The sequence below is a fragment of the Pseudophryne corroboree genome, chromosome 8, assembly GCF_028390025.1.
Source record: "Pseudophryne corroboree isolate aPseCor3 chromosome 8, aPseCor3.hap2, whole genome shotgun sequence".
Classification (NCBI taxonomy): domain Eukaryota; kingdom Metazoa; phylum Chordata; class Amphibia; order Anura; family Myobatrachidae; genus Pseudophryne; species Pseudophryne corroboree.
Genome location: NC_086451.1, coordinates 306,715,899 through 306,741,600, shown reverse-complemented (window position 1 = coordinate 306,741,600; position 25,702 = coordinate 306,715,899). Strand labels below are relative to the sequence as shown.

General features: G+C 45.0%; 1 protein-coding gene across 2 annotated transcripts in view; it reads left to right on the top strand.

Annotated features, from left to right (window-relative positions):
• The window catches only part of PASD1 (PAS domain containing repressor 1), a 252,224-nt gene that overhangs the window by 166,200 nt on the left and 60,322 nt on the right, over window positions 1–25,702 (top strand). For both annotated transcript variants that reach the window (XM_063937369.1, XM_063937368.1), the window contains exons 9-10: window positions 12,734–12,852; window positions 19,329–19,411. In XM_063937369.1, coding sequence (XP_063793439.1) covers window positions 12,734–12,852; window positions 19,329–19,411 — 202 coding nt within the window. The remainder of the gene's footprint in view (window positions 1–12,733; window positions 12,853–19,328; window positions 19,412–25,702) is intronic.

The following is a 25,702-nucleotide window of genomic DNA, read 5'->3' as shown; positions in this document are numbered from 1 at the left end:
GTCCAGGTGTCTCAAAAGCCATCAGGGGCTCTAAAACGCCCGTTACCGCAGATGGCAGATACAGACGCCGACACGGATACTGACTCCAGTGTCGACGATTAAGAGACGAATGTGACTTCCAGTAGGGCCACACGTTACATGATTGAGGCTATGGAAAATGTTTTTACACATTTCTGATAATACCAGTACCACTAAAAAGGGTATTATGTTGGGTGAGAAAAAACTGCCTGTAGTTTTTCCTGCATCTGAGGAATTAAATGAAGTGTGTGATGATGCGTGGGTTTCCCCCGATAAAAACTGTTAATTCCTAAAAAGTTATTAGCATCATACCCCTTCCCGCCAGAGGATAGGGCACGTTGGGAAACACCCCCTAGGGTGAATAAAGCGCTCACACGCTTGTCTAAACAGGTGGCACTACCGTCCCCGGATACGGCCGCCCTTAAGGAACCTGCTGACAGAAAGCAGTAAAATATCCTAAAATGTATATACACTCACACGGGTGTGATACTGCGACCTACAATCGCCTCAGCCTGGATGTGCAGTGCTGGGGTGGCTTAGTCGGATTCCCTGACTGACAATATTGATACCCTAGATAGGGACAGTATATTACTGACTATAGAGCATTTAAAAGATGCATTTCTATATATGCGTGATGCACAGAGGGATATTTGCCGACTGGCATCAAGAGTAAGTGCGCTGTCCATTTCTGCCAGAAGAGGGTTATGGACAAGACAGTGGTCAGGTGATGCTGATTCCAAAAGGCATATGGAAGTATCGCCTTATAAAAGGGAGGAGTTATTTGGGGTAGGTCTAACAGACCTGGTGGCCACGGCAACGGCTGGAAAATCCACATTTTTACCCCAGGTAGCCTCTCAACATAAGAAGACGCCGTATTATCAGGCGCAGTCCTTTGGGCCCCATAAGGGCAAGCGGGCAAAAGGCTCCTCATTTCTGCCCCGTGGCAGAGGGAGAGGAAAAAGGCTGCAGCAAACAGCCAGTTCCCAGGAACAGAAGCCCTCTCCCGTTTTCTGCCAAGTCCTCAGCATGACGCTGGGGCTTTACAAGCGGACTCAGGCACGGTGGGGGCCCGTCTCAAAAATTTCAGCGTGCAGTGGGCTCACTCACAGGGGACCCCTGGATCCTTCAGGTGGTATCTCAGGGGTACAAATTGGAATTCGAGACGTCTCCCCTTCGCCGTTTTCCTAAAGTCTGCTTTACCGACGTCTCCCTCCGACAGGGAGGCGGTATGGGAAGCCATTCACAAGCTGTATTCCCAGCAGGTGATAATCAAGGTACCCCTCCTACAACAGGGAAAGGGGTATTATTCCACGCTGTTTGTGGTACCGAAGCCGGACGGCTCGGTGAGACCTAATTTAAATCTGAAATCCTTGAACACTTACATACAAAGGTTCAAATTCAAGATGGAGTCACTCAGAGCGGTGATGGCAAACCTGGAAGAAGGGGATTATATGGTGTCTCTGGACATCAAGGATGCTTATCTCCATGTCCCAATTTACCCTTCTCACCAAGGGTACCTCAGGTTTGTGGTACAGAACTGTCACTATCAGTTTCAGACGCTGCCATTTGGTTTGTCCACGGCACCCCGGGTCTTTACCAAAGAAATGGCCGAAATGATGATACTCCTTCGAAGGAAGGGAGTTTTAATTATCCCTTACTTGGACGATCTCCGGATAAGGGCAAGATCCAGGGAACGGTTGGTAGTCGGGGTAGCACTATCTCAAGTAGTGTTGCGGCAGCACGGTTGGATTCTTAATATTCCAAAATCGCAGCTGATCCCGACGACACGTCTTCTATTCCTAAGGATGATCCTGGACACAGTCCAGAAAAAGGTGTTTCTCCAGGAGGAGAAAGCCAGGGAGTTATCCGAACTAGTCAGAAACCTCCTAAAACCAGGCCAAGTGTCAGTGCAGCAGTGCACAAGGGTCCTGGGAAAAATGGTGGCTTCCTACGAAGCAATTCCATTCGGCAGATTCCACGCAAGAACTTTCCAGTGGGACCTGCTGGAAAAGTGGTCCGGATCGCATCTTCAGATGCATCAGCGGATAACCCTGTCACCAAAGACAAGGGTGTCTCTCCTGTGGTGGTTGCAGAGTGCTCATCTTCTAGAGGGCTCAGATTCGGCATTCAGGACTGGGTCCTGGTGACCACGGATGCCAGCCTGCGAGGCTGGGGAGCAGTCACACAGGGAAGAAATTTCCAGGGCTTGTGGTCAAGCCTGGAGACATCACTTCACATAAATATCTTGGAGCTAAGGGTCATTTACAATGCCCTAAGCCAAGCAAGACCTCTACTTCAAGGTCTGCCGGTGCTGATCCAGTCGGACAACATCACGGCAGTCGCCCACGTAGAGAAGCTGCAAGGATTTTTCGCTGGGCGGAAAATCATGTGATAGCATTGTCAGCAGTGTTCATTCCGGGAGTGGACAACTGGGAAACAGACTTCCTCAGCAGAAGTCTTCCACATGATTGTAAACCGTTGGGAAAAACCAAAGGTGGACATGATGGCGTCCCGCCTAAACAAAAAAATTGGACAGGTATTGCGCCAGGTCAAGGGACCCTCAGGCAATAGCTGTGGACGCTCTGGTAACACCGTGGGTGTACCAGTCAGTGTATGGGTTCCCTCCTCTTCCTCTCTTACCAAAAGTATTGAGAATTATAAGACGGAGGGGAGTAAGAACTATACTCGTGGCTCCGGATTGGCCAAGAAGGACTTGGTACCCGGAACTTCAAGAGATGCTCACGGAGGACCCGTGGCCTCTACCTCTAAGAAGGGACCTGCTCCATCAAGGACCCTATCTATTCCAAGACTTACCGTGGCTGCGTTTGACGGCAGGGCGGTTGAACGCCGGATCCTGAAGGAAAAAGGCATTCCGGATGAAGTCATCCCTACCCTGATCAAAGCCAGGAAGGATGTAACCGCAAAGCATTATCACCGCATTAGGCGAAAATATGTTGCGTGGTGCGAGGCCAGTAAGGCCCCGATGGAGGAATTTCAACTAGGTCGATTCCTGCATTTCCTGCAAACAGGAATGTCTATGGGCCTAAAATTGGGGTCCATTAAGGTTCAAATTTCGGCCCTGTCAATTTTCTTCCAGAAAGAACTAGCTTCAGTTCCTGAAGTTCAGACGTTTGTAAAAGGGGTACTGCATATACAGCCTCCTTTTGTGCCTCCAGTGGCACCTTGGGATCTCAATGTAGTTTTGGGGTTCCTAAAGTCACAATGGTTTGAACCACTTGAATCTGTGGAGTTAAAATATCTCACATGGAAAGTGGTCATGCTGTTGGCCCTGGCCTAGGCCAGGCGCGTGTCAGAATTGGCGGCTTTATCCTGTAAAAGCCCTTATCTGATCTTCCATTCAGACAGGGCGGAATTGAGGACTCGTCCTCATTTTCTCCCTAAGGTGGTTTCAGCGTTTCATCTGGACCAACCTATTGTGGTACCTGCGGCTACTAGTGACTTGGAGGACTCCAAGTTGTTGGACATAGTCAGGGCCCTGAAAATATATGTTTCCAGGACGGCTGGAGTCAGAAAATCTGACTCGCTGTTTATCCTGTATGCACCCAACAAGCTGGGTGCTCCTGCTTCTAAGCAGACTATTGCTCGTTGGATTTGTAATACAATTCAGCTTGCACATTCTGTGGCAGGCCTGCCACAGCCAAAATCTGTAAAAGCCCATTCCACAAGGAAGGTGGGCTCATCTTGGGCGGCTGCCCGAGGGGTCTCGGCTTTACAACTTTGCCGAACAGCTATTTGGTCAGGGGCAAATACGTTTGCTAAATTCTACAAATTTGATACCCTGGCTGAGGAGGACCTGGAGTTCTCTCATTCGGTGCTGCAAAGTCATCCGCACTCTCCCGCCCGTTTGGGAGCTTTGGTATAATCCCCATGGTCCTTACGGAGTTCCCAGCATCCACTAGGACGTCAGAGAAAATAAGAATTTACTTACCGATAATTCTATTTCTCGTAGTCCGTAGTGGATGCTGGGCGCCCATCCCAAGTGCGGATTGTCTGCAATACCTGTACATAGTTATTGTTAACTAAATCGGGTTATTGTTGTTGTGAGCCATCTATCCAGGGGCTCCTCTGTTATCATGCTGTTAACTGGGTTCAGATCACAGGTTGTACGGTGTGATTGGTGTGGCTGGTATGAGTCTTACCCAGGATTCATAAATCCTTCCTTATTGTGTACGCTCGTCCGGGCACAGTATCCTAACTGAGGCTTGGAGGAGGGTCATAGGGGGAGGAGCCAGTGCACACCAGGTAGTCCTAAAGCTTTACTTTTGTGCCCAGTCTCCTGCGGAGCCGCTATTCCCCATGGTCCTTACGGAGTTCCCAGCATCCACTACGGACTACGAGAAATAGAATTATCGGTAAGTAAATTCTTATTATTAATGCCCTTATACACATAATGACATACATAGTGCCCCTTACACATATGTTTCACATTATTAATGCATTTTTACATGACACACATAATGCTCCTTACACATATTTCGAACACTACTGCACAACCAACCCACTCACATGCACACAGCACTCACACTGCCACTAACACTGTGACCTCTGTCTCTGCTTGGATACAGATGTGTCAAATCTAAATCTGTATCCAAGCTGTCAAAGTCAGAAAAATATCTCTATGCACACTACCATATTTGCACCTCACACAGGTCCGTGCTGCGCATGCGTACGCTCTCCCGTACGTGCGCATACTCACAGTCGCGGGCACCCGCAGGCGCACGGTATGCGTATTTACGGTAGAGTTTATGTGATCGTAGCGTGCGACTCAATCGTTACATATTTTCACTATATAATGTATTTTGTAGATCATGGTCCCTTTGATAGATTCTGAAAGTTTGGTTAATATAGAATGTTCATGAACAGAGAAATCCCTCTTTGTTTGATACGAAGGGTCAGACAGGAGTAATACAGTGGTGTTTAGTATCCATCGGAAGAATATTTAATTAGAAATATTCCGGTGTTGGTTTGAAGCAGATCAATCGCTCGTGCGAATAGTTATGGACATAAGAAGTTTATGAACATTTACTTTATTTGCACTTTATTACCCATGCGGCGGGAAACCCAGTTTCCCTCCCACCTGAGCTGTTGGAAATAGTCACAGCCCACCTGTATGAATCAACCTATGACCTTTTGTTATAATGCGAGGAGGAATTCCTGTGTCCAATGAACAATGAGATTGTAGGGACCATTGAATTGCATTGTGTGTGGGGCATAAATAGAAAGGCCGATCACATCCAGCGCTCACTCTTCAACGGTTATCATTGCTGAAAATCGGGAGCTGGATGTCCAGAGGCGCATGCGATCGTTTCCTTTGTGCGTAAGTTTTTCTCCGTAATCATACTGTTTCTCTCTTGTTATTATGGGCCATATCTTTCTCTCTCTTCTCTTTCTCTCATTTTTCTCTTAAACTTAATTGTATTGTATTTACTGTGTAGTTACCTGGTTAGTTAGTCTATGTTATATTGTAGTGTATGATTTGTATTTGTATTAATTCTTTTGCAAGTATATCATTCAAAATATATATATATTAGGCGTTGGACCCTAAGCCCAGGTATCTGTGTATTTCTTATAGAGTTAAGTATTCTCAGAGCGTCGGTGACGCTCAAACTGCTTTTAAGCTAGTAAGGTTATACTGTGTTGCATTTACACCATATCACTACACAAAGGGTTTACTGCATAATACACTGTTTATGGTTTAGATATAAAGGTTTTACATTGTGAGTGTATGCGCCGCTGGTGATCTCCTCGTGGTCTCGAGCGGTCGCATCGCTATAGCGAATCACTACGGTAGTCGGCAGCCAATAGCGTGCCTGCCAGTGATCTCTTGGCCGTGAGCGAACGTAACGCTTGAGCGTCTCGACCACGGCTAAGCGATTGTTACGCAACGTGCGTACCCTTACGGTACTTCATACGTAGTTAGCGTACAGTGTTCTTAGACCTCATAAAGGGTATTATATAAGATAAATAATCTGCTTTAACAAAGCATTGCATTGCTATGTGGCTAGGATGCACAAGCAGCTTCTGCTGATAAAAATTATATGCTGCATGCCTATATACTGTGTGAGACTGTGGCTGTATCTGCATATGAAATGCTACACACAGAATATAGGCATGCCGCATATCATTTTAATTTGCAGAAGCTGCTGATGCCCCTAGGCATATCAAATGCCCAAGGCAATTGCCTAGTTTGCCTATACCTATGGCCGGCTCTGTGGAAATGACATGAATTGTGTGGGAGCCAGCGTCTTCATCTTGTGTTTTACTGACAGTATTATGTGGCCAAATGTCTCTGTGTTGGGGGCTAGTATCTTATTTGTTAGTAGCAGTATTGTGTGGGCTACCACTGTGTTTGATGGGTGGTGGACTAGTAACTTGTAATTTAGTACCATTATCAGGTGCCATTTTGTGTGTGTCTGTTTATTCCTGTTTACAGGTACATTCAGCGCACATATACTTACAACAGGAGCCCAAATAACTTCTGTATTAACTATACCTTGTGGATCAGTGCCAGTATTTTATGGGCTAACATTACTATTCAGTGAGCCTGTTTCTATTTTTTATTTTTATAGTCCCATGCATGTATCTGTTAGCGCCCGCCAATACAGTATGTTGTGGTTTAGTGCCAGCATCTTGTGGGCCAGCATATTTGGGTGCACTTGTGCAGCGGTTACTGCTGCGGCTCACAGAACTGCCCAACTGTCAGTCACCTGGGTAGCTGAGAGTGACCGCTGTGTAACTGACATCAGGAGAAGGGCATGTTAGTGATGGCAGGCAGAGTGGTCAGTGATGGAGCAGCATAAAGCCTCAGTGGGCCAATAACAGTAGATTGCCAGGCAAAATGCTAATCTCTGGCAAAGGAAAAGAAAAAGAATTGGAGAAAAACGAGGCTAAGAAGAAAAGGGAGTGATGTGGTATGACTTAGTTGGGTGTAGTATGGTATGCCGGCTGTCGGGGTCCCGACGCACAGCATACCGGCACCGGAATCCCGACCGCCGGCATATCGACAGCGTGGCGAGCGAAAATGAGCACCACGCTATCTATTCTCCCTCCAGGTGGGTCGTGGAACTCCAAGAGGGAGAAACGGTGTCGGTATGCCGGCTGTCGGGATTCCGGCGCCGGTATACTGTGCGCCAGGACCCCGACTGCCGGCAAACTGAAGACCACCCGACTTAGTTATATAATGAGGTAACATCGACACACACACACAGGACAAGAAAAGAAAACAAACAAAAGAACAGAGAGAATGACATTAAAAATTATAATAGAAGATGGAAAAAAATTATGAAAAAAAAAGCAGAATAATTTTAATGAAATAATTTTTGATGAAAAGATTCAAAACCAGTGAGACTTTTAAATATAAAAATAAAACTAAATCTGTCCCCCCCCCCTCCCTTCCCCCCTAATATTTGTGTCCCCATAACAACTGGAGAAATAAGACATATCCCTTGAAAATATATGTGACATACATATTGGCCATCACTAAATTATCTACTTGTTAACACAGCATTTAAGGGAAAGTTAAAGTGCTTATATTAGAGAATGAAAGTGTTAAAAAGGAAAAGTGGCTACACGGGATAAATCTACTAACTAGTGGCTCTGTACATGGTTTGTCATTGTGACACCACCTTACAGTACATGGCATGCAATTTTCAGAGCCAAACTTTCAGACTTGCTATCAAGCAATTTGATGGCTAAAAACTCAAACTGCATGGGATGTGAGGTGGCCGGATTGGCTACCTGGCTGTTTCCTGGCTGTACTCACCAGAGCTTATTTCACTTTGTGCTGGGTCTTTGGATTACGTCCTAAAAACAGATGAATATGATAGGTAAGCATTATTATTTTTCAGATGGCAATATAAATTGCTACTTTTGGGCATATCATAATTTGTTTATTAGAGTTGGGGCAACAGTTTTTTACACTTGTTTCTGTGGCACTGGACTGAAACTCTCTAGGAGCTAGAGCGCTATCATTTTACCCACCGCTCTCAGAGGACCAGAGCTGATGCTGAACAGGCTGACATGAAACAGAGCTCAACCTCTATGTTTTACTATGTAGCAGTGATTTGTCATGCCACATGTATTATGTTGGTCAGTTTTCATTTATAAGTGATTCACAAACTGCAGATCATGACATTTATATTAGGCCTTAGCAACTCACATCTTTGACAGATCTTTAAAAAAGATACATTCAAATGATGCTATCACAGGAAAAGAGATTTTATTTCCAAAATTTTTCTTTGAACAGAGGCTGCCAATTCAAGTTAGGTGGATATTCCAGAAAAATGCTGAAAAAGACCTTATAGACTCTAATGAGGAAAGATGTAGCTAAAATAAAATAGGATCTTCAAAAGCAACAGCATCAGATTGGAAAATTGTGAGGGTTCAAAACCAGCTGTTGGTGTTGGGAGGCTTAGTTAAGGAAGGCACCAGGGAATCAATAGCTGATTTGATCAGTTGCTTTATTTTTTTTATTTGATGGCAGACAAGTAGCCTACTGACAGTGTCTTGAAAAATTATCCAAAAGAATTTGAAATCAGATTGTTGATTGTGTTACTTTAACAACATCCACTATTTTGCCTATTCCAGTGATGAGCATCATATGAATGAAAATTGAGGTTTGTGTAAACGTGTTCATGATTAGAGGCTGTTTCTACTGTTGTAGAAAATATGATATAAGAGCTAAGTATTGGAGACAACTCTCCTCTTAAAGTTCTATTCAACCTGTGTTTGATGCTTTTGTATAAGTAGCCTTGCAAACAGCAAAAAATTATATTAGAAATCTGAGGGCAACTTGAACAAATAAGGGCACATTACATTCGAATGGGTGAAATTGCTGCTCCACAAGAATACTTGTGACTCTTCAAGTTAGAAGCCTTAGGTGGACAGAGAGAGATGCAGCCTTCTTAAGCACTAGAAAACCCACAAGAATTGTCACAGAAGGAATAAAAGGAAACAATCTCTACTCCATGATCAATAGAGAATCCTAAAGCTCAAAATGAATGACCCAGAACTTATACTGGGCTGTTCTTCCAACTGAGTTATAGAAACATTGAGATTCCTTACAAATTAGAAATTCCAATGGACTCATGTATGCAACATGTAAGTGATGTGTACATTTTCAGGTTTATTTCTCACTATTAATATTATTATTCTTGGCCGACACTATAAATCTGAAATGTTGGAGAAATGAAAAGAGTGATACTTAACCTTTTGTTTACTTTTCTGGTTCAGATAGAGAGTTCTCTATAAAAGGCATGCTGATACAGTAGTGCATCACTGCTATTAAAATCTACATTACCACCCAACCCATAAATTACTTGGCCAGCTAGGATGGAAAATATCACCAGCACCAGTCATCATGGGGTAGGGAATGTGTAAGTGATGATAGTAAAAGTAGGTGGTCGGGCATGATGCAGCATTAAGATACAGCCGGCTAATAAGTTGCCAGGCAAAATACTAGTGCCTGGGCAAAGGAAATAGAGATGGCAGTGGAGGAATAATCAGGATAAACTACATAAAAACCTCACAGGAGAATTTTAAGCGTAGAACTGAGAAAGCAAATAAATGACAGTGACTCATCACTGTATAAGGGGTTAACGCCACCTACGTGTGAACATAATTGCTGTAAGTAAAATGGATGACAACAGCTTGTTAACCTTTTGCAAAATGTTAAGCTCTGTATGCTTGCAATCAACCTTTTGTTGGAAGGATAATGAGCTCCTGTAATATCCATACATATTTACTGCATTAATTGACTGCTGAACATTGTAATTATGACTAATTTCACTATTTCTAAAGTCATTGTGACTAATTCTACTATTGTGCTAATTTGACAGATATCTTGTTCTAAGAGCACGATAGTGTCAGGTGCTCTGTTTTTATTTTTTTTCCATTACTTTAAGCCTTATCCCTTACAGGGTTGATTTCTCTGATATAGATTTGATGACCCAACAGTTGGGTAATCAAAATACATCCATACCACTGTTAATTCAAGAAATCCATACATAGAAATCCCAGAAGTCCACATAGAAATCCAAGTATAACACAGTTTTGGAAATGTATAGATATGTCCTCATTCATCTTTTCTGCAGTTCCGCCAAACAGTCCCTTCTGGCACGAACTGGGGCACTGTAATGTGGCACAATATACAGTAAAGTGGAGGAAGGCACTATATTGTGGCATAATATGAACTGGAGGCACTATAATGTGGTATAATATGAACTGGGGACACTGTATGTCTTAATGTGTACTAGCAGCCCTACAATGTGACATAATGTGAACTAGGGCACTACTATGGTACAGAAAATGATACAGAAAATGAACTAGGGCACTAATATAACATTAACAACTGCTGCAGAGAGTTGTCCTCTAGTAGCATTGTGACAGGAGACCATTCAAAATGTTATTATGGGGCCCACAAAGTTCTGGCTACGGCCTGTCCACAAACATTGATGTTTTGTAGCAAATTTCTTTTTCAAATGACATTGATGTCATGGTAACACCAATATTGCAGTAAGCCATCAATGTCTGAACCCTAATATGAGTATACTGCGCACAGTGAGTTGCGATGTTGCCCATTGCAATTTGCAACCAATCAGAATCTCTCATTTTCTAGAATGCAGTAGAGAAATGATAGCTAATAATCTGATCGGTTGCTACCACCAGGGCCATAACTAGCGGTGTACCAGTGGTGCCTGGCACACAGCACATATGCACTGTGGACGCAGGACCACTGGCAACACCCGCCTCCCTGCTCCCCCTCCTCTGCCCCCCCTCCTTCTTGGAGAGATGACATCTCTCCATGCCCGCCCCCAGCCCACACCCAGTGCCCTGTTCTGCGAAGATTTGCAGCGTAGGGCGGGAAGGACTAGAGGCCTCAGTCACACGCACTCTTTTTTTCTCTCTCTATCCATCTCTCTCTGTCTCCTTCCCTGGCTGTGTAAAAGGGGACTCTGCCTGCGTAATGTGTAAAAAGGGACTCTACCTGCCGTAATGTGTAAAAAGGGGACTCTACCTGCCGTTATGTGTAAAAGGGGGCTCTATCTAGCATAATGTGTAAAAGGGGGCTTTGGCATAATGTGTAAAAAGGTCACTCTACCTGGCGTAATGTGTAAAAGGGGGGCTTTACCTGGCATAATGTGTAAAAGAGGGCTCGGTCTGGCGTAATGTGTAAAAGTGGACTTTATCTGGCGTAATGTGTTAAAGGGGACTCTACCTGGCGTAATGTGTATAAGGGGGCACTGGTTAGCGTAATGTGTAAAAGGGGGCTTTGGCGTCATGTGTAAAAGGGAGCTTTGTCTAGCACAATGTGTAAAAGGGGGCTCTGTCGGGCGTAATGTGTAAAAGGGGGCTCTACCTGGCATAATGTGTAAGAGGTGGCTCTGTCTGGCACAGTGTGTAAAAGGGGGCTCTGTCTGGCATGATAATATTATAAGTATAATAGTATAAGGAGCTCTAACTGGTGTAATATGTGTAAGTGGCACTATGGTGTGGAGTAATTTAAATAATGGAGACTACTGTGTGGTGTAATATGAATTGGTTTTATTTTGTGACCATGCCCCTTCCCCATGAAGCCATGCCCCTATATTTTTTGCACGCACCTTTGTTGTGCATTGTCCCAATTTTAAATATAGGGGGAGGGGGATGGGAAGCACCAAATGGCTAGTTACGGCTCTGACCTCCACTATTCATTTTTATAAACTTTTTTTTTTGCTATGGAAGGTTGACTTCATGTCAGTAATCATACAGAGGGGGAAATAATAACTCATAAGAACTCATCTGTTAATACAGTATCAGTATCTAGATAAATGTTTAAATATAGAGACATTTAAATGTATGTATTTGGGACAGTCTCAAGATTAGTTTTTATGTTGGAGTCACTAGCATTGTATTTTTAGTGGTGTTTTAGGATCACGTAAGGCTTAAGGCTAATGGGGGTCATTCCGAGTTGTTCGCTCGCTGCTGTTTTTCGCAGTGCAGTGAACAGGTTACTACTGCGCATGCGTATGCACCGCAATGCCCAGGCGCGTCGTACGGGTAGAAAGCGGATCGTTGCTGGGCGATAAATTTAACAAAGAATCCATTTGCACAGCCGATCGCAAGGAGATTGACAGGAAGAGGGCGTTTGTGGGTGGCAACTGACCGTTTTCAGAAAGTGTTTGGAAAAACGCAGGCGTGTCCAAGTGTTTGCAGGGCGGGTGTCTGACGTCAATTCCGGGACCAAAATGACTGAAGTGATCGCAAGGGCTGAGTAAGTCCAGAGCTACTCAGAAACTGCAAAAAACTTTTTCGGCCAGCTCGGCTGCACAGGCGTACGCAACTTGCAAAGCAAAAATACACTCCCCCGTGGGCGGTGACTATGCGTTTGCACGGCTGCTAAAAGTAGCTAGCGAGCGATCAACTCGGAATGAGGGCCAGTATACTGTATATCCTGGTGTCAGACTGAACTGTATATAAACATACATACAGTATATATAGCACTTTTATATGGAGGAAAATGATTTGCCCAAAGTTACTGGTTTAAGTAATTGGTTCTATTTGTTTTATGTGTGTAAGTACAGTTTTGTAGCATTGTGATAAGATCATGCTATATGTGTGCACCTGAATTGCTGACAGAAAAATCTTTGTGTTCTGATCGGTAAAAAAATCTAATCTTAGCATTTGCTGATGTGGGCACTATCGCTTTTTATTACAGTGCCTACATCTTCATATAATGGCTTTGAGTCAGCCGTTGCAAGGGCATTCCGGTCAGCCAGTGAAGAACATATATGTCTTGTAGCTACAGTCCGTCTTGTCACTCCACAATTTCTGAAGGTGAATGCAATAACTTTGGAATATAATGTATGCTTGTACTACTGTTTCAGGCCTGGGTTTGTTAATTTTCTATTTTCTATAATATTAGTTCACTACACACTTACTACATAGAGTGTAATTAAATTAGAATTAGCAAGATACAGCTATTTCATTTTTGTTCAGATAACACTAACATGATCCACAGTCAGGAATAGTTTATTTTATAGCTACGTGAGGTGTGTTTATATCAAATAGTGTTAAGCATAGCGATCTGTTTACCTGTATGTATACCGTTTGTATGGCTGTTGTCAATAGATCTAAAGGCCCCCATACATCTAAACTCCCTCTTCCCAAACCCGCCAGAATCATCGATATTCGGCTATCAATGATCACCGATCCATCGGAGAATCGGGGAAATTCTTCATTTTAAAAATCCCAGATTTGCTGATCTTGACCGGTTTTGGTGCCAAATTCTGAGTTGATCGCAGCAGCAATTTTGTTAGCAGTTTGGCAAAACCATGTGCACTGCAGGAGGGGCAGATATAACGTGCAGAGAGAGTTAGATTTGGGTGGGGTGTATTCAAACTGGAATCTAGATTGCAGTGTAAAAATAAAGCAGCCAGTATTTACCCTGCACAGAAACAAAATAACCCACCCAAATCTAACTCTCTCTGCAAATGTTATATCTGCCACCCCTGCAGTGCACATGGTTTTGCCCAATTGCTAACAAACTTGCTGCTGCGATCAACTCACAATTACCCCCTTGGTCTCGAAAAGAAATTTGAGATTTTTAAACATGTTTAATATTCCTGATTCCCGACCTAGGGATCGGGACATTGCAGCAATATGTCACGGATGTATGGGGACCTTTATTTTGAAAATAAAATAAATACCTAAAATTAAAAAAATATTATTAAAGGTGGGCATCTAGCACTAATTAGAAACACGCTAATTACTTTATACAAAGAGCAATGCATGGTCTGTTCTATATGTTGTTTCATGTGCAGTCTTGCAGGACCATCTTTTTGTAGGCCCTGAGCAAAGCAATGCACTGTGGCTCTAACCACCCATTCACATGTGCCATCTCTCCATATACTTCAATACAATGAATGACTATTAGCACTCTGATTGGTGGATGTCTCCAGCCATACACCAATCAGCACTCTGACAGCTATTGACTATCTGGCTGTAGGCTGGAAACAGGTAGAGAATGCAGGTAAACTCTTTTTGTAATTCACAATCAGGGTGTCCAAGGTCCATTCTCTACCTGCTTTCCAAGAAGCTCCGGATGCACCAGCCCGAGGGCCAGATGCCTCCAGCCCAGCCCGCCAATGCTCGAAGGTCATTTGAATCGTGGGGCCCTAGGCAACTGCCCAGTGTGCCCATACGTTAAGATGGTCCTGCAGTCTTGTGTAGGTGACAGAGTACTATTTAAGGATAGGTCCACTCAAATCTAAAAATGTTTTCGGTGCTGTTCATTTAAACATTAATTGAGTATATTCCTGAACTACTGTAGGCTCCGGCATTCCACCCATCTCCACGGGAACCCCTGATGTCAGCCAGCGATGTTCTACTCTGTCCCTCAGCCACAGCATTCTGCCTGTATAGAAATGCATGCTTCGCTAGGAGCAAGGACAGCATCAGGCATCAGGGGACCAGCTGATTCGGGTGGAATGCCGGACCCCACGTAAGTGTTGTTTTAATCTTTAATCTGCATCATTTGCCTATAAGTGTATAATATGGGGGTTAATCAGGATTGTTAGCAAACCAAAAAAGCACACTAATGGGCAAAACCATGTTAGCTGTAGGTGGGGTAGATATAACATATACAGAGAGAGTTAGATTTGGGTTGGTTATATTGTTTCTCTGACGTCCTAAGTGGATGCTGGGACTCCGTAAGGACCATGGGGAATAGCGGCTCTGCAGGAGACTGGGCACAACTATAAAGAAAGCTTTAGACTACTGGTGTGCACTGGCTCCTCCCACTATGACCCTCCTCCAGACTTCAGTTAGAATCTTGTGCCCGGCTGAGCTGGATGCACACTAGGGGCTCTCCTGAGCTCCTAGAAAGAAAGTATATTTTAGGTTTTTTATTTTACAGTGAGATCTGCTGGCAACAGACTCACTGCAGCGAGGGACTAAGGGGAGAAGAAGCGAACCTACCTAACTGGTGGTAGTTTGGGCTTCTTAGGCTACTGGACACCATTAGCTCCAGAGGGATCGACCGCAGGACCCGACCTTGGTGTTCGTTCCCGGAGCCGCGCCGCCGCCCCCCTTACAGAGCCAGAAGCAAGAAGTGTTCCGGAAAATCGGCGGCAGAAGACTTCAGTCTTCAACAAGGTAGCGCACAGCACTGCAGCTGTGCGCCATTGCTCCTCATGCACACCTCACACTCCGGTCACTGATGGGTGCAGGGCGCTGGGGGGGGGCGCCCTGAGGGCAATATAAGACACCTTGGCTGGCAAATCTACACCATATATAGTCAGGAAGGCTATATAGGTGTAAAAATACCCCTGCCAGAATTCCAGAAAAAGCGGGAGAAGTCCGCCGGAAAAGGGGCGGGGCCATCTCCCTCAGCACACTGGCGCCATTTTTCCCTCACAGCTCCGCTGGAAGGAAGCTCCCTGCAGTCTACAAGGCAGTCACACGGGGAAGAAACTTCCAAGGACTATGGTCAAGTCAGGAGACTTCCCTGCACATAAATATTCTGGAACTAAGGGCCATTTACAATGCCCTAAGTCAGGCAAAACCCCTGCTTCAAAACCAGCCGGTACTGATCCAGTCAGACAACATCACGGCGGTCGCCCATGTAAACCGACAGGGCGGCACGAGAAGCAGGACGGCGATGGCAGAAGCCACAAGGATTCTCCGATGGGCGGAAAATCACGTGTTAGCACTGTCAGCAGTGTTCATTCCGGGAGTGGACAACTGGGAAGCAGACTTCCTCAGCAGGCACGACCTCCACTCGGGAGAGTGGGGACTTCATCCAGAAGTCTTCCAAATGATTGTAAACCGTTGGGAAAGGCCACAGGTGGACATGATGGCGTCCCGCCTCAACGAAAAGCTAGAAAAGTATTGCGCCAGGTCAAGAGACCCGCAGGCGATAGCTGTGGACGCTCTAGTGACACCGTGGGTGTACCGGTCGGTTTATGTGTTCCCTCCTCTTCCTCTCATACCAAAGGTACTGAGGATAATACGGAGAAGAGGAGTAAGAACTATACTCATTGTTCCGGATTGGCCAAGAAGAGCTTGGTACCCGGAACTTCAAGAAATGATCACAGAGGACCCATGGCCTCTGCCGCTCAGACAGGACCTGCTGCAGCAGGGGCCCTGTCTGTTCCAAGACTTACCGCGGCTGCGTTTGACGGCATGGCGGTTGAACACCGGATCCTGAAGGAAAAGGGCATTCCGGAGGAAGTCATTCCTACGCTGATTAAAGCTAGGAAAGAAGTAACGGCAAACCATTATCACCGCATATGGCGTAAATATGTTGCATGGTGCGAGGCCAGGAAGGCCCCAACGGAAGAATTTCAGCTGGGCCGTTTCCTGCACTTTCTACAGTCAGGGGTGACTATGGGCCTAAAATTGGGATCCATTAAAGTCCAGATTTCGGCTCTATCGATTTTCTTCCAGAGAGAACTGGCTTCACTACCTGAAGTTCAAACTTTTGTTAAGGGAGTGCTGCATATTCAGCCCCCTTTTGTGCCTCCAGTGGCACCTTGGGATCTCAACGTGGTGTTGGATTTCCTAAAGTCACATTGGTTTGAGCCACTTGAGACCGTGGAATTGAAATATCTCACGTGGAAAGTGGTCATGTTGTTGGCCTTGGCTTCGGCCAGGCGTGTATCAGAATTGGCAGCTTTGTCATGTAAAAGCCCTTATCTGATTTCCCATATGGATAGGGCAGAATTGAGGACTCGTCCCCAATTTCTCCCTAAGGTGGTATCAGCTTTTCATCTGAACCAACCTATCGTGGTGCCTGCGGCTACTAAAGACTTGGAGGCTTCCAAGTTATTGGACGTAGTCAGGGCCCTGAAAATTTATGTTTCCAGGACAGCTGGAGTCAGGAAGACTGACTCGCTATTTATCCTGTACGCGCCCAACAAGTTGGGTGCACCTGCTTCAAAGCAGACTATTGCTCGCTGGATCTGTAGTACGATTCAGCTTGCACATTCTGCGGCTGGACTGCCGCATCCTAAATCAGTGAAAGCCCATTCCACGAGGAAGGTGGGCTCTTCTTGGGCGGCTGCACGAGGGGTCTCGGCTCTACAACTTTGCCGAGCAGCTACTTGGTCGGGGTCAAACACGTTTGCTAAATTCTACAAGTTTGACACCCTGGCTGAGGAGGACCTAGAGTTTGCCCATTCGGTGCTGCAGAGTCATCCGCACTCTCCCACCCGTTTGGGAGCTTTGGTATAATCCCCATGGTCCTTACGGAGTCCCAGCATCCACTTAGGACGTCAGAGAAAATAAGAATTTACTCACCGGTAATTCTATTTCTCGTAGTCCGTAGTGGATGCTGGGCGCCCATCCCAAGTGCGGATTGTCTGCAATACTTGTATATAGTTATTGTTTAACTAAAGGGTTATTGTTGAGCCATCTGTTGAGAGGCTCAGTTGTTATCATACTGTTAACTGGGTATTGTATCACGAGTTATACGGTGTGATTGGTGTGGCTGGTATGAGTCTTACCCGGGATTCAAAATCCTTCCTTATTGTGTCAGCTCTTCCGGGCACAGTATCCTAACTGAAGTCTGGAGGAGGGTCATAGTGGGAGGAGCCAGTGCACACCAGTAGTCTAAAGCTTTCTTTATAGTTGTGCCCAGTCTCCTGCGGAGCCGCTATTCCCCATGGTCCTTACGGAGTCCCAGCATCCACTACGGACTACGAGAAATAGAATTACCGGTGAGTAAATTCTTATTTTCTGTGTATGGTAAATACTGTCTGCTTTATTTTTACACTGCAATTTAGAATTCAGTTTGAACACACCCTACCAAAATCTAACTCTGTCTGCAAATGTTATATCTGCCCCCCCCCCCCCCCCTGCAGTGCACATGGCATGGCCCATTATTGTGCTTTTTTTGGTTTGCTAACAAACCTGAATAAAGCTCTATGTCTGTTGCCCCCTAAAATGTTTTATGAAGTAAAGATCCAACACCATACTTGCTTGCTCTCCCGGAAAGGCTCCCGAAAATCGGGTGGCACTCCCAGCCCCCCCGGGAAAGTGGGCAAGCCCCCCGCATTCAGCTCCCCCCAGCTGCGATCCCCCCCCCCGCTGACCGCCAGCCGCTGACCGCCAGCATCCAGTCACAGGAGTAGGGAGCGGTAGCAATGACGCGATTCACATTAAAATGCATCATCGTAGCCCCGCCCCCGCTTCACAATGACGTTAATGCGGGCATTGTAAAGAGGTGGGCCGGGCTACAATGACGCAAACACATCGCCTCCGCCACGCCCCATACCACCTCATCCACGCCCACCTCCTGTGTGACTCGGCTGCTCCCTCCCGGAGGGAGCAGTAAGAAAGTAGGTAAGTATGTCCAACACTTTACTATTAATCCTGCACAATTATTTGTTATATGCCATATCAGCTTTAACTGTGCTATGTGCAGCCTATCAGTACAGCTGGATATAATAAGATCCTTCTATTGTGTGGAAAATAACGTAGAGACTATCACCCACAATTACATAACATTGATATGTATTGATACAGAGTTGAACACACGTCTTTTGCTTGTGTGTTTTTGCAAATCATACGCACTTTAATCGCACCTACATTGATGAGTGAAGAGTCTTATGCAGCTTGTAGTGGGGCTCACAGAAGCAAGGTTTATTGAGAGTGTGTGGTTGCAACTGCCTACTCTGGGCATGATTCAGATATGCTATTCATACAGCAGCTGCGTTTTAGGACACGGAAACTGTGCAGAATATGCTAATGCCTCTTGAGGCGTCTTGTGCAAATAGATGCCCACTGCCGCCTTCTGTGATCTGCTGATGCATCTGAAGACACAGCATTGGATCCTCTGTAACTCTCAGGTTACTCAGGCTGGCAGGGTTTTCAAGCAGCCGGGGGCCAGTGAAGCTGCGTCCAGGGACACAGCCACCGGCTTCTGCATGCATAGAAAACGGGGCCTGCCTGCATGCGGATCTCTTATGGGCAGTATAGTATAAGTGCAAGTGAGCACTGATAATAACGATTCCTTTTAGTACACTGGGCCTTACGTGCCTTCTTTCTGGCTGCCCCCACCCATCAGTGAAGCATGATGAAGTTTTTGTGGGATGTTATTCATTTACTTTTCAGATCTTTTTGCTTTGCACATTTTTATTTAAATATGTTTTCCCACTTCACTCATTTGTATAGGTTGTTATAAATAAATATCAGTCTTGTGCTGTTTTGGATTCATTGGATTGTTTTCCCTTGCCTATTTGTAATGACACTTGTTACGGCCCCTTTCCTCCTCTCCCTGTCTCCCCCATCTGTCTGTTCATTATGTGCAGGAGCTGTGCAACGTAGAGGAGCCATGTGAAGAATTTACATCAAGGCACAGTCTGGAATGGAAGTTTCTCTTCTTAGACCACAGGTAAAATGCTGCACTCCATGTTATGTATATGATCTTATAATCAATGCTTTATTGCGCTGCATGCTACATTACTCGCAACAGCAGACATGCAGAGGCTAAGAAAGAGAATAGATTGGAGGAAGAGTACAGTATATAGCAGGCATGTCCAAACTGCGGCCCTCCAGCTGTTGTGAAACTATATATCCCAGCATGCGCTGACACAGTTTTGCTGTCAGAGAATGCTAAAGCTGTGTCAGTGCATGCTGGGATGTGTAGTTTCTCAACAGCTGGAGGGCCGCAGTTTGGACATGCCTGATATATAGCAAGGTAGACATGCGTCTCACTAGATCTTGTAGAACCGCAAGTCCCAGCATGCTCTCTCGTTTCATTGCTGTAGAGTTATAAGTGCCATAACCCAGATATACAGTAGAGCATGCCAGAGAAAACGTCCGAAGCGTTAGACCCAGAAGGTCATTAATTGATGAACATAGAATTCATTAACTGATTAAATAAAGAATATAGCACATTGGGGACATTTGCATTACTCAGCATATATATTTGGTGGTCTGGTTGCTTTACTTTTTTTTACGTCTGTGTCTGTGTGCAGAAAGTGACTTTGGGACATATTTATCAATGCTCATATGAAGTATTAAGCCCATGAAGTATTATGCCCATTAAGTAACAACTGTTACTGCCCCTATTCCCAGTGACAACAGATGATTGGCTGGATGTAATGCTGTGCGAGACGGCCGGAGCTCAGAGATTCTGTCCAAACTCGTATGTTTTTTAAAAGCGGCAATCAATTACAAGGCAAAACCAGGTTTTGCCTTTTAAACGATTGCCGCTTGAAAAACAAAGCAATGTACGAAGTTGGATGGAATCTCGGCGTTCCGTCCGTTTCGCACTGTGTTACAACCAGCCGGAGACATCAGAGCAATTTATGATTAAAGACGTCGGACATCTATCCATGATGGTGATGACTGTCCCATTGAACTTATACAGGGGTGAATGAACTTCCAGGTTCCGACACCGTGTCTTGTGGCTAAGCAGGTTTATTTAGTAATTGTATCAGTACTTATCAGCTCAGCCAAGAGGTTACAGTCTGTATTGTTTTGTGGAACATTGGGCCCGGTTCAGATCTGATCGCTGCTGTGCATTATCGCACAGCAGGTGATTATCAAACTACTGCGCATGTGTATGCACCGCAATGCGCATGCGCAATGGACAGCATCGATAATTCTGGGTGAAAATTTCATTTGCACGGCGTACACAAGGTGATTGACACGAAGAGGCTGTTTGTGGGTGTTAACTGGCCGCTTACTGGGTGTGTCTGGAAAAACGCAGGCATTCCGAAGCGTTTTCAGGGATGGTGTGTGACATCAGCTCCGGACCCGATCAGCCTGATTTCTTCGCACTGGAGGAGTAAGTATTGAGCTACGCACAGACTGCACAGAATGGAAAAACATTAGATGGTGAGTGTGATGCAAAGAGTGTTGTAGCTGTCCGCTCAGTGAGGGGAATTTTCGCACAGGGTACACATGCAATCGCACACTTGCACGGGGCAACTTTTCACTCCCCTTGGGCGTCGACTATCTGATCGCAGGACAGTGTAATTTGCAGCACAGTGATCAGGTCTGAATTAGGCCCATTGTTCTGTGCATTTTATCCAAGCTGGTATTCTAAGTGTGGAGTCAGTGAGGAGCCTATATGGCTCTGTCACAGTAATACCCCTTTTCCACTATAGCACGGGTCGCAGCCGTGTCGCCTGACATGGCTGCGACCCGTGCTACAGCCCCTTTCAGACAGTGCTCACCAACCCGGCATATTGCCTGGTTGGTGACGCTGCTAGTGACGCGGCTGGGGCGTTGCCAGGGCCGTCTTTTCGTATGGGCTCAATGGGCTCTTGCCCAAGGGCCCCAAGAGAATAAGGGCCCTAGGCTGATAGCTGAGGGTCCCCTCTTTCCAGGGGTACCAGATTTGTTAAAATCGGCCATGGGGAACCGGAGATATCCGACCTCAAAGTAGTGGTCCCCATCCAAGCCTGTTAATTGCTCTTCCCAGCCAGATATTTCGGGTTCTGTCTGACTTTGAGTATTTCTAAGGGTATAAGCCAAAAGCCAGGACTCTCCCCTTTTAGTGGACACTGGCAGCTTGTTTCTACTATGCCCAGAACCAGAGATATCAGCCTTCAAGCAGCTGGACCCTGCTCCAGCTCCACATGCCTAATATGCAGTTTTAGATTTTCGTTGGTGAATTGCTCTGGCTCCTGAACTCTGATCCCCAAATCCCCAGAACCTTCTGAAAGGTGGAACTCTCTAGTATTTTATTCCATTCAAAGCTAAGAAATATATTTTCAGGACCTTGAGATATCTGCAGTCAAGCAAGCTGCCCTCCCACCGTAAAATGATATTAAGCCCACTCCACTAGCCACCCCTCCCCTACGTATTAAACACCCCCTACCACCCCAGAAGTCATGTACCAGGGCTTCTTTATTCAGCACAATCACCCCTTCTACAGTTTAGCCCCATCTGTGCAGTAAAGGAGTAATTAGCAGAAATCACTGCTTCAGGTCCTACATGCTGAGCGGAAGATAGAACACCCCCTACTGCCTGCGGGACATAGCTCCTCCCACCCCTACCGCTGGAGCATGGGTAGGGGGCCCAGTGCATTGCTGTGCCCAGGGGCCTACACTGCTGTTAATACAGCTCTGGGTGTCGCTGGGAGATCACATGATCTCCCAGCACCGCCCTCCCTATACACTGTGAACGGGAGCCGGGAGGATAGCCGGGTAGGATTCCCGGATCACTTAATCCGGGAATTTGCAGGGGGACCATATTCTACTAGGGAAAAACAAGGGTAAATGCGTGCCCCCGGTCATTTACCCGTGTTTTAAGGAGCTAGTGGAAAAGGGGTATTAGTGGGTAAGATGTTGTACCACACTTTGGTAATAGCTAGTTAGGCCAAGAGAAAAATGAGCCAGCACTTGGCAGAATTGTGGCAAACATGTCACAGTACAGTATTTTGCAGTATAAAACAATGTGGTTTATTTTTAGGAAAGAGAAATGACTTATTTTACTCACCTATATGCTATCTATTACTATAATCATGCCCAGGGCATCCAGTCCTTCCTACTTGGCTGTCTTTCTTTTTTAAGCCCCTCTATTGGCTCCTAAAAGGGTCTGGCTCCAAAATATGTACTACCAGCGCCATGTATAGTATTACTGTGCATGTTTTAGTTGCCATGGATATATTAAAAATAATTTACATCTTTACAACAAATCTTTAGAGATCCTCAATAATTAAGATTGGACTGGGGAAATGCTGGTCACCAGCATTCTGTTATGACTAATAAATAAGAGAACATACATGTTGATCTTGGCATATAGTATTGCCAGGCCATTATATCATAGTACCACAGTGACCCTTGATCTGTACTAGGCACAAGTTCTTACAACAAAGAGCACTAGTGGCTCAACTGATGCCAGTTATGGCAAGACGGAAGTCATCATCGGCCATAATGGAGCTTGTCATTTATACCATAGGCACATCCTGTCAGTGATGAGTATTTTTGTTTTGCAGACACGCGCTGACTACTGCTGGGTAAATGATTTGGCCAGGGCTAATACACGTTGGCTAAATGTATTGGACTCTGCTTCTGTGCACTGGGAATACTGTACATCTGCTGAGAAAGCTTAATGTGTTGGAACTTGCTGGTTCTTTCAGCTCACCCACTGTGTTAACAATGTGTACATTGCTCTCTGCATGGTACAAATTCATTCCTACAATATATGTGTCTCCCAGTGTTTCTCCATACTCACTCTGCATAGTGCTGTCAGTAAGTAGCTGAGTCTGACTTGGACGTTGACGCATCTGTCTGCGACTTTTGCTGGTTTTGCGTATGCATCTGTATGCTCATACCAGTACAAGTCCTCCCCTGGTGTCCAACCATGGGGGTCATTCCGAGTTGATAGCTCGCTAGCATTTTTTAGCAGCCGTGCAAACGCTATGCCGCCGCCCACTGGGAGTGTATTTTAGCTTAGCAGAAGTGCGAACGGTTGTATCGCAGAGCGTCTACAAATTTTTTTTGTGTAGTTACAGAGTAGCTCAAAACCTACTCAGCACTTGCGATCACTTCAGACTATTCAGTTCCGGATTTGACGTCACACACCCGCCCAGCGTTCGCCCAGCCACGCCTGCGTTTTCCCTGGCATGCCTGCGTTTTTCCGAACACTCCCTGAAAACGGTCAGTTGCCACCCAGAAACGCCCACTTCATGTCAATCACTCTGTGGCAACCAGTGCGACTGAAATGCATCACTAGACCCTGTGCAAAACTGCATCGTTCGTTGTGCCTGTACATCGCGCCACATACGCATGCGCAGAACTGCCATTTTTTAGCCTGATCTCTGCGCTGTGAACAAATGCAGCTAGCGATCAACTCGGAATGACCACCCATGTGTCTAAATATGCAAGGACTAAGATGCGCATTTTGAGCTTTTTAGATGCTGAAATCCTGCTTGGTGCATCTTTAGAATAAACCATTGATCACACCATCGAAACTTGCAATAGCCCTATGCAAGGGGTGGATTCTCCGTCAGAGTATGGCCTCCAATGTGAGCGAATAGGCATCTGAGTTCTGTGACACATCCGTAACACTGCCCCTAATGGGTACATCTCTGTGCGTCTGCATAGCCACCTCCCAGTCACCACCCACAAAATGCCCAATACATTTCACCCACCGTGCATGCACACAGTGTAACACATGCACTTTATGAGTTAATGGGGATTTTCGCGCACTAACAGTTGCAAAATAAACGCTCAACTTGTCATTGCGTGTGACACAGATGCAGGCCCTAAGTATACTGATTTTGTGTATGTCATTTATTTTATTGCACACATATTATGTTTGTTTGTTGTATCCGGAGTTACCTGCTGCATTGGTCTTTATAGCCTTGTTTTTTTTAAGTGACGTGGCTGTACAGAAAGGGACATACCTCTTTTTAGTGTGCTAGCGATTAATGGTTGTGATTGGAATAGAGCAGACATGCTACATATTTTTTCGCAAACCATTCTATTTTTGCTAGTGTAAATCTGTGATATTTAGATCCATATTATATTTTATGACATACTAAACTGAGGTTTTGCTTGTAATTGCAGACCTGTAGTTACAGGCGATCCTCAAAATGCCCATTCTATTGATGTCTATTGATGTCACCAGTAAGCAGACTTATAGTGAAAATAGTGCCAACAAAACACCCACTGCATGTTCTAGTGGTTTTGTCATTGTTTAATAACAAAAAGAAATTAACCAACGAGACAAAGTTCCATCAGTTGCCTAATTATATTTTTGGTGCACCTCACAGCATGTTGTAGGCCCATAGACCACCATATAGTCCTATTGTGGATTAAAATAATTATGTTAAGCAGTAACTTTGACTACTTTTCTGTACACTCATTCCCCATTTAATTTAGTGGTTTTGTGATTAGAGGTCTATTCATGAAGCAGTGAAAAGTGTGGAGAAGTGAGCCGGTGGAGAAGTTGCCCATGGCACCCAATCAGCTGCTCCGTACAATTGTATGGTATGCAAATTAAAAATGTTACTTCAGTGCTGATTGGTTGCCATTGGCCACTTCTCCACTGGCTCACATCTCCACATGTTTCACTGCTTCATGAATAGACTCTTAAATATCATACCTATTTTTTTTCAATGCTGGTTATGCCTATGGATTGCTAAAGTGGACACATCCGTCCTTCACCTGTTTTGAGTGCACTAGTACCAATGTAAAATGAATTACTCCTAGTCTCATGATGCCAGTCTGTCCTTGGCACAGAAACTTTCACAAGTAAAGACAACTATAGCAATTATATGAGGGTGGTTCAATAAGTACGGTAACAAGACCTTTCACGTGCCTTGTTACCTTACTTATTGACACACCCCTGTACATCATTATTAGTAACTGATCTGCAGCAAAAAAAGGCTACATTAGTGTGTGATATCTAAACTTTGTGTGATACCATCCAAGAGGGTAGGATGGACTACTTTATTTAGATTTTTTTTGTATTTTCACCTATATACTTATAAGCATCGTTACTGTTCTTTCCAAAACGGATTAGGATTTCAGCAGAAACATGATTGAGTTGGGAAGTTACCAATTTAATTGCAGAGATTTTAAATATATGGATACCAGACAGGTGCCGAAAAGGGCACACAATTAGTTTGTTTGCAAAAATAATCACACCCAAGAACATTTCGTGTTCCACTTAATGGCGGCTGATGTAATCTCTCTTTTCTTATAACATGCTGTTAGCACAA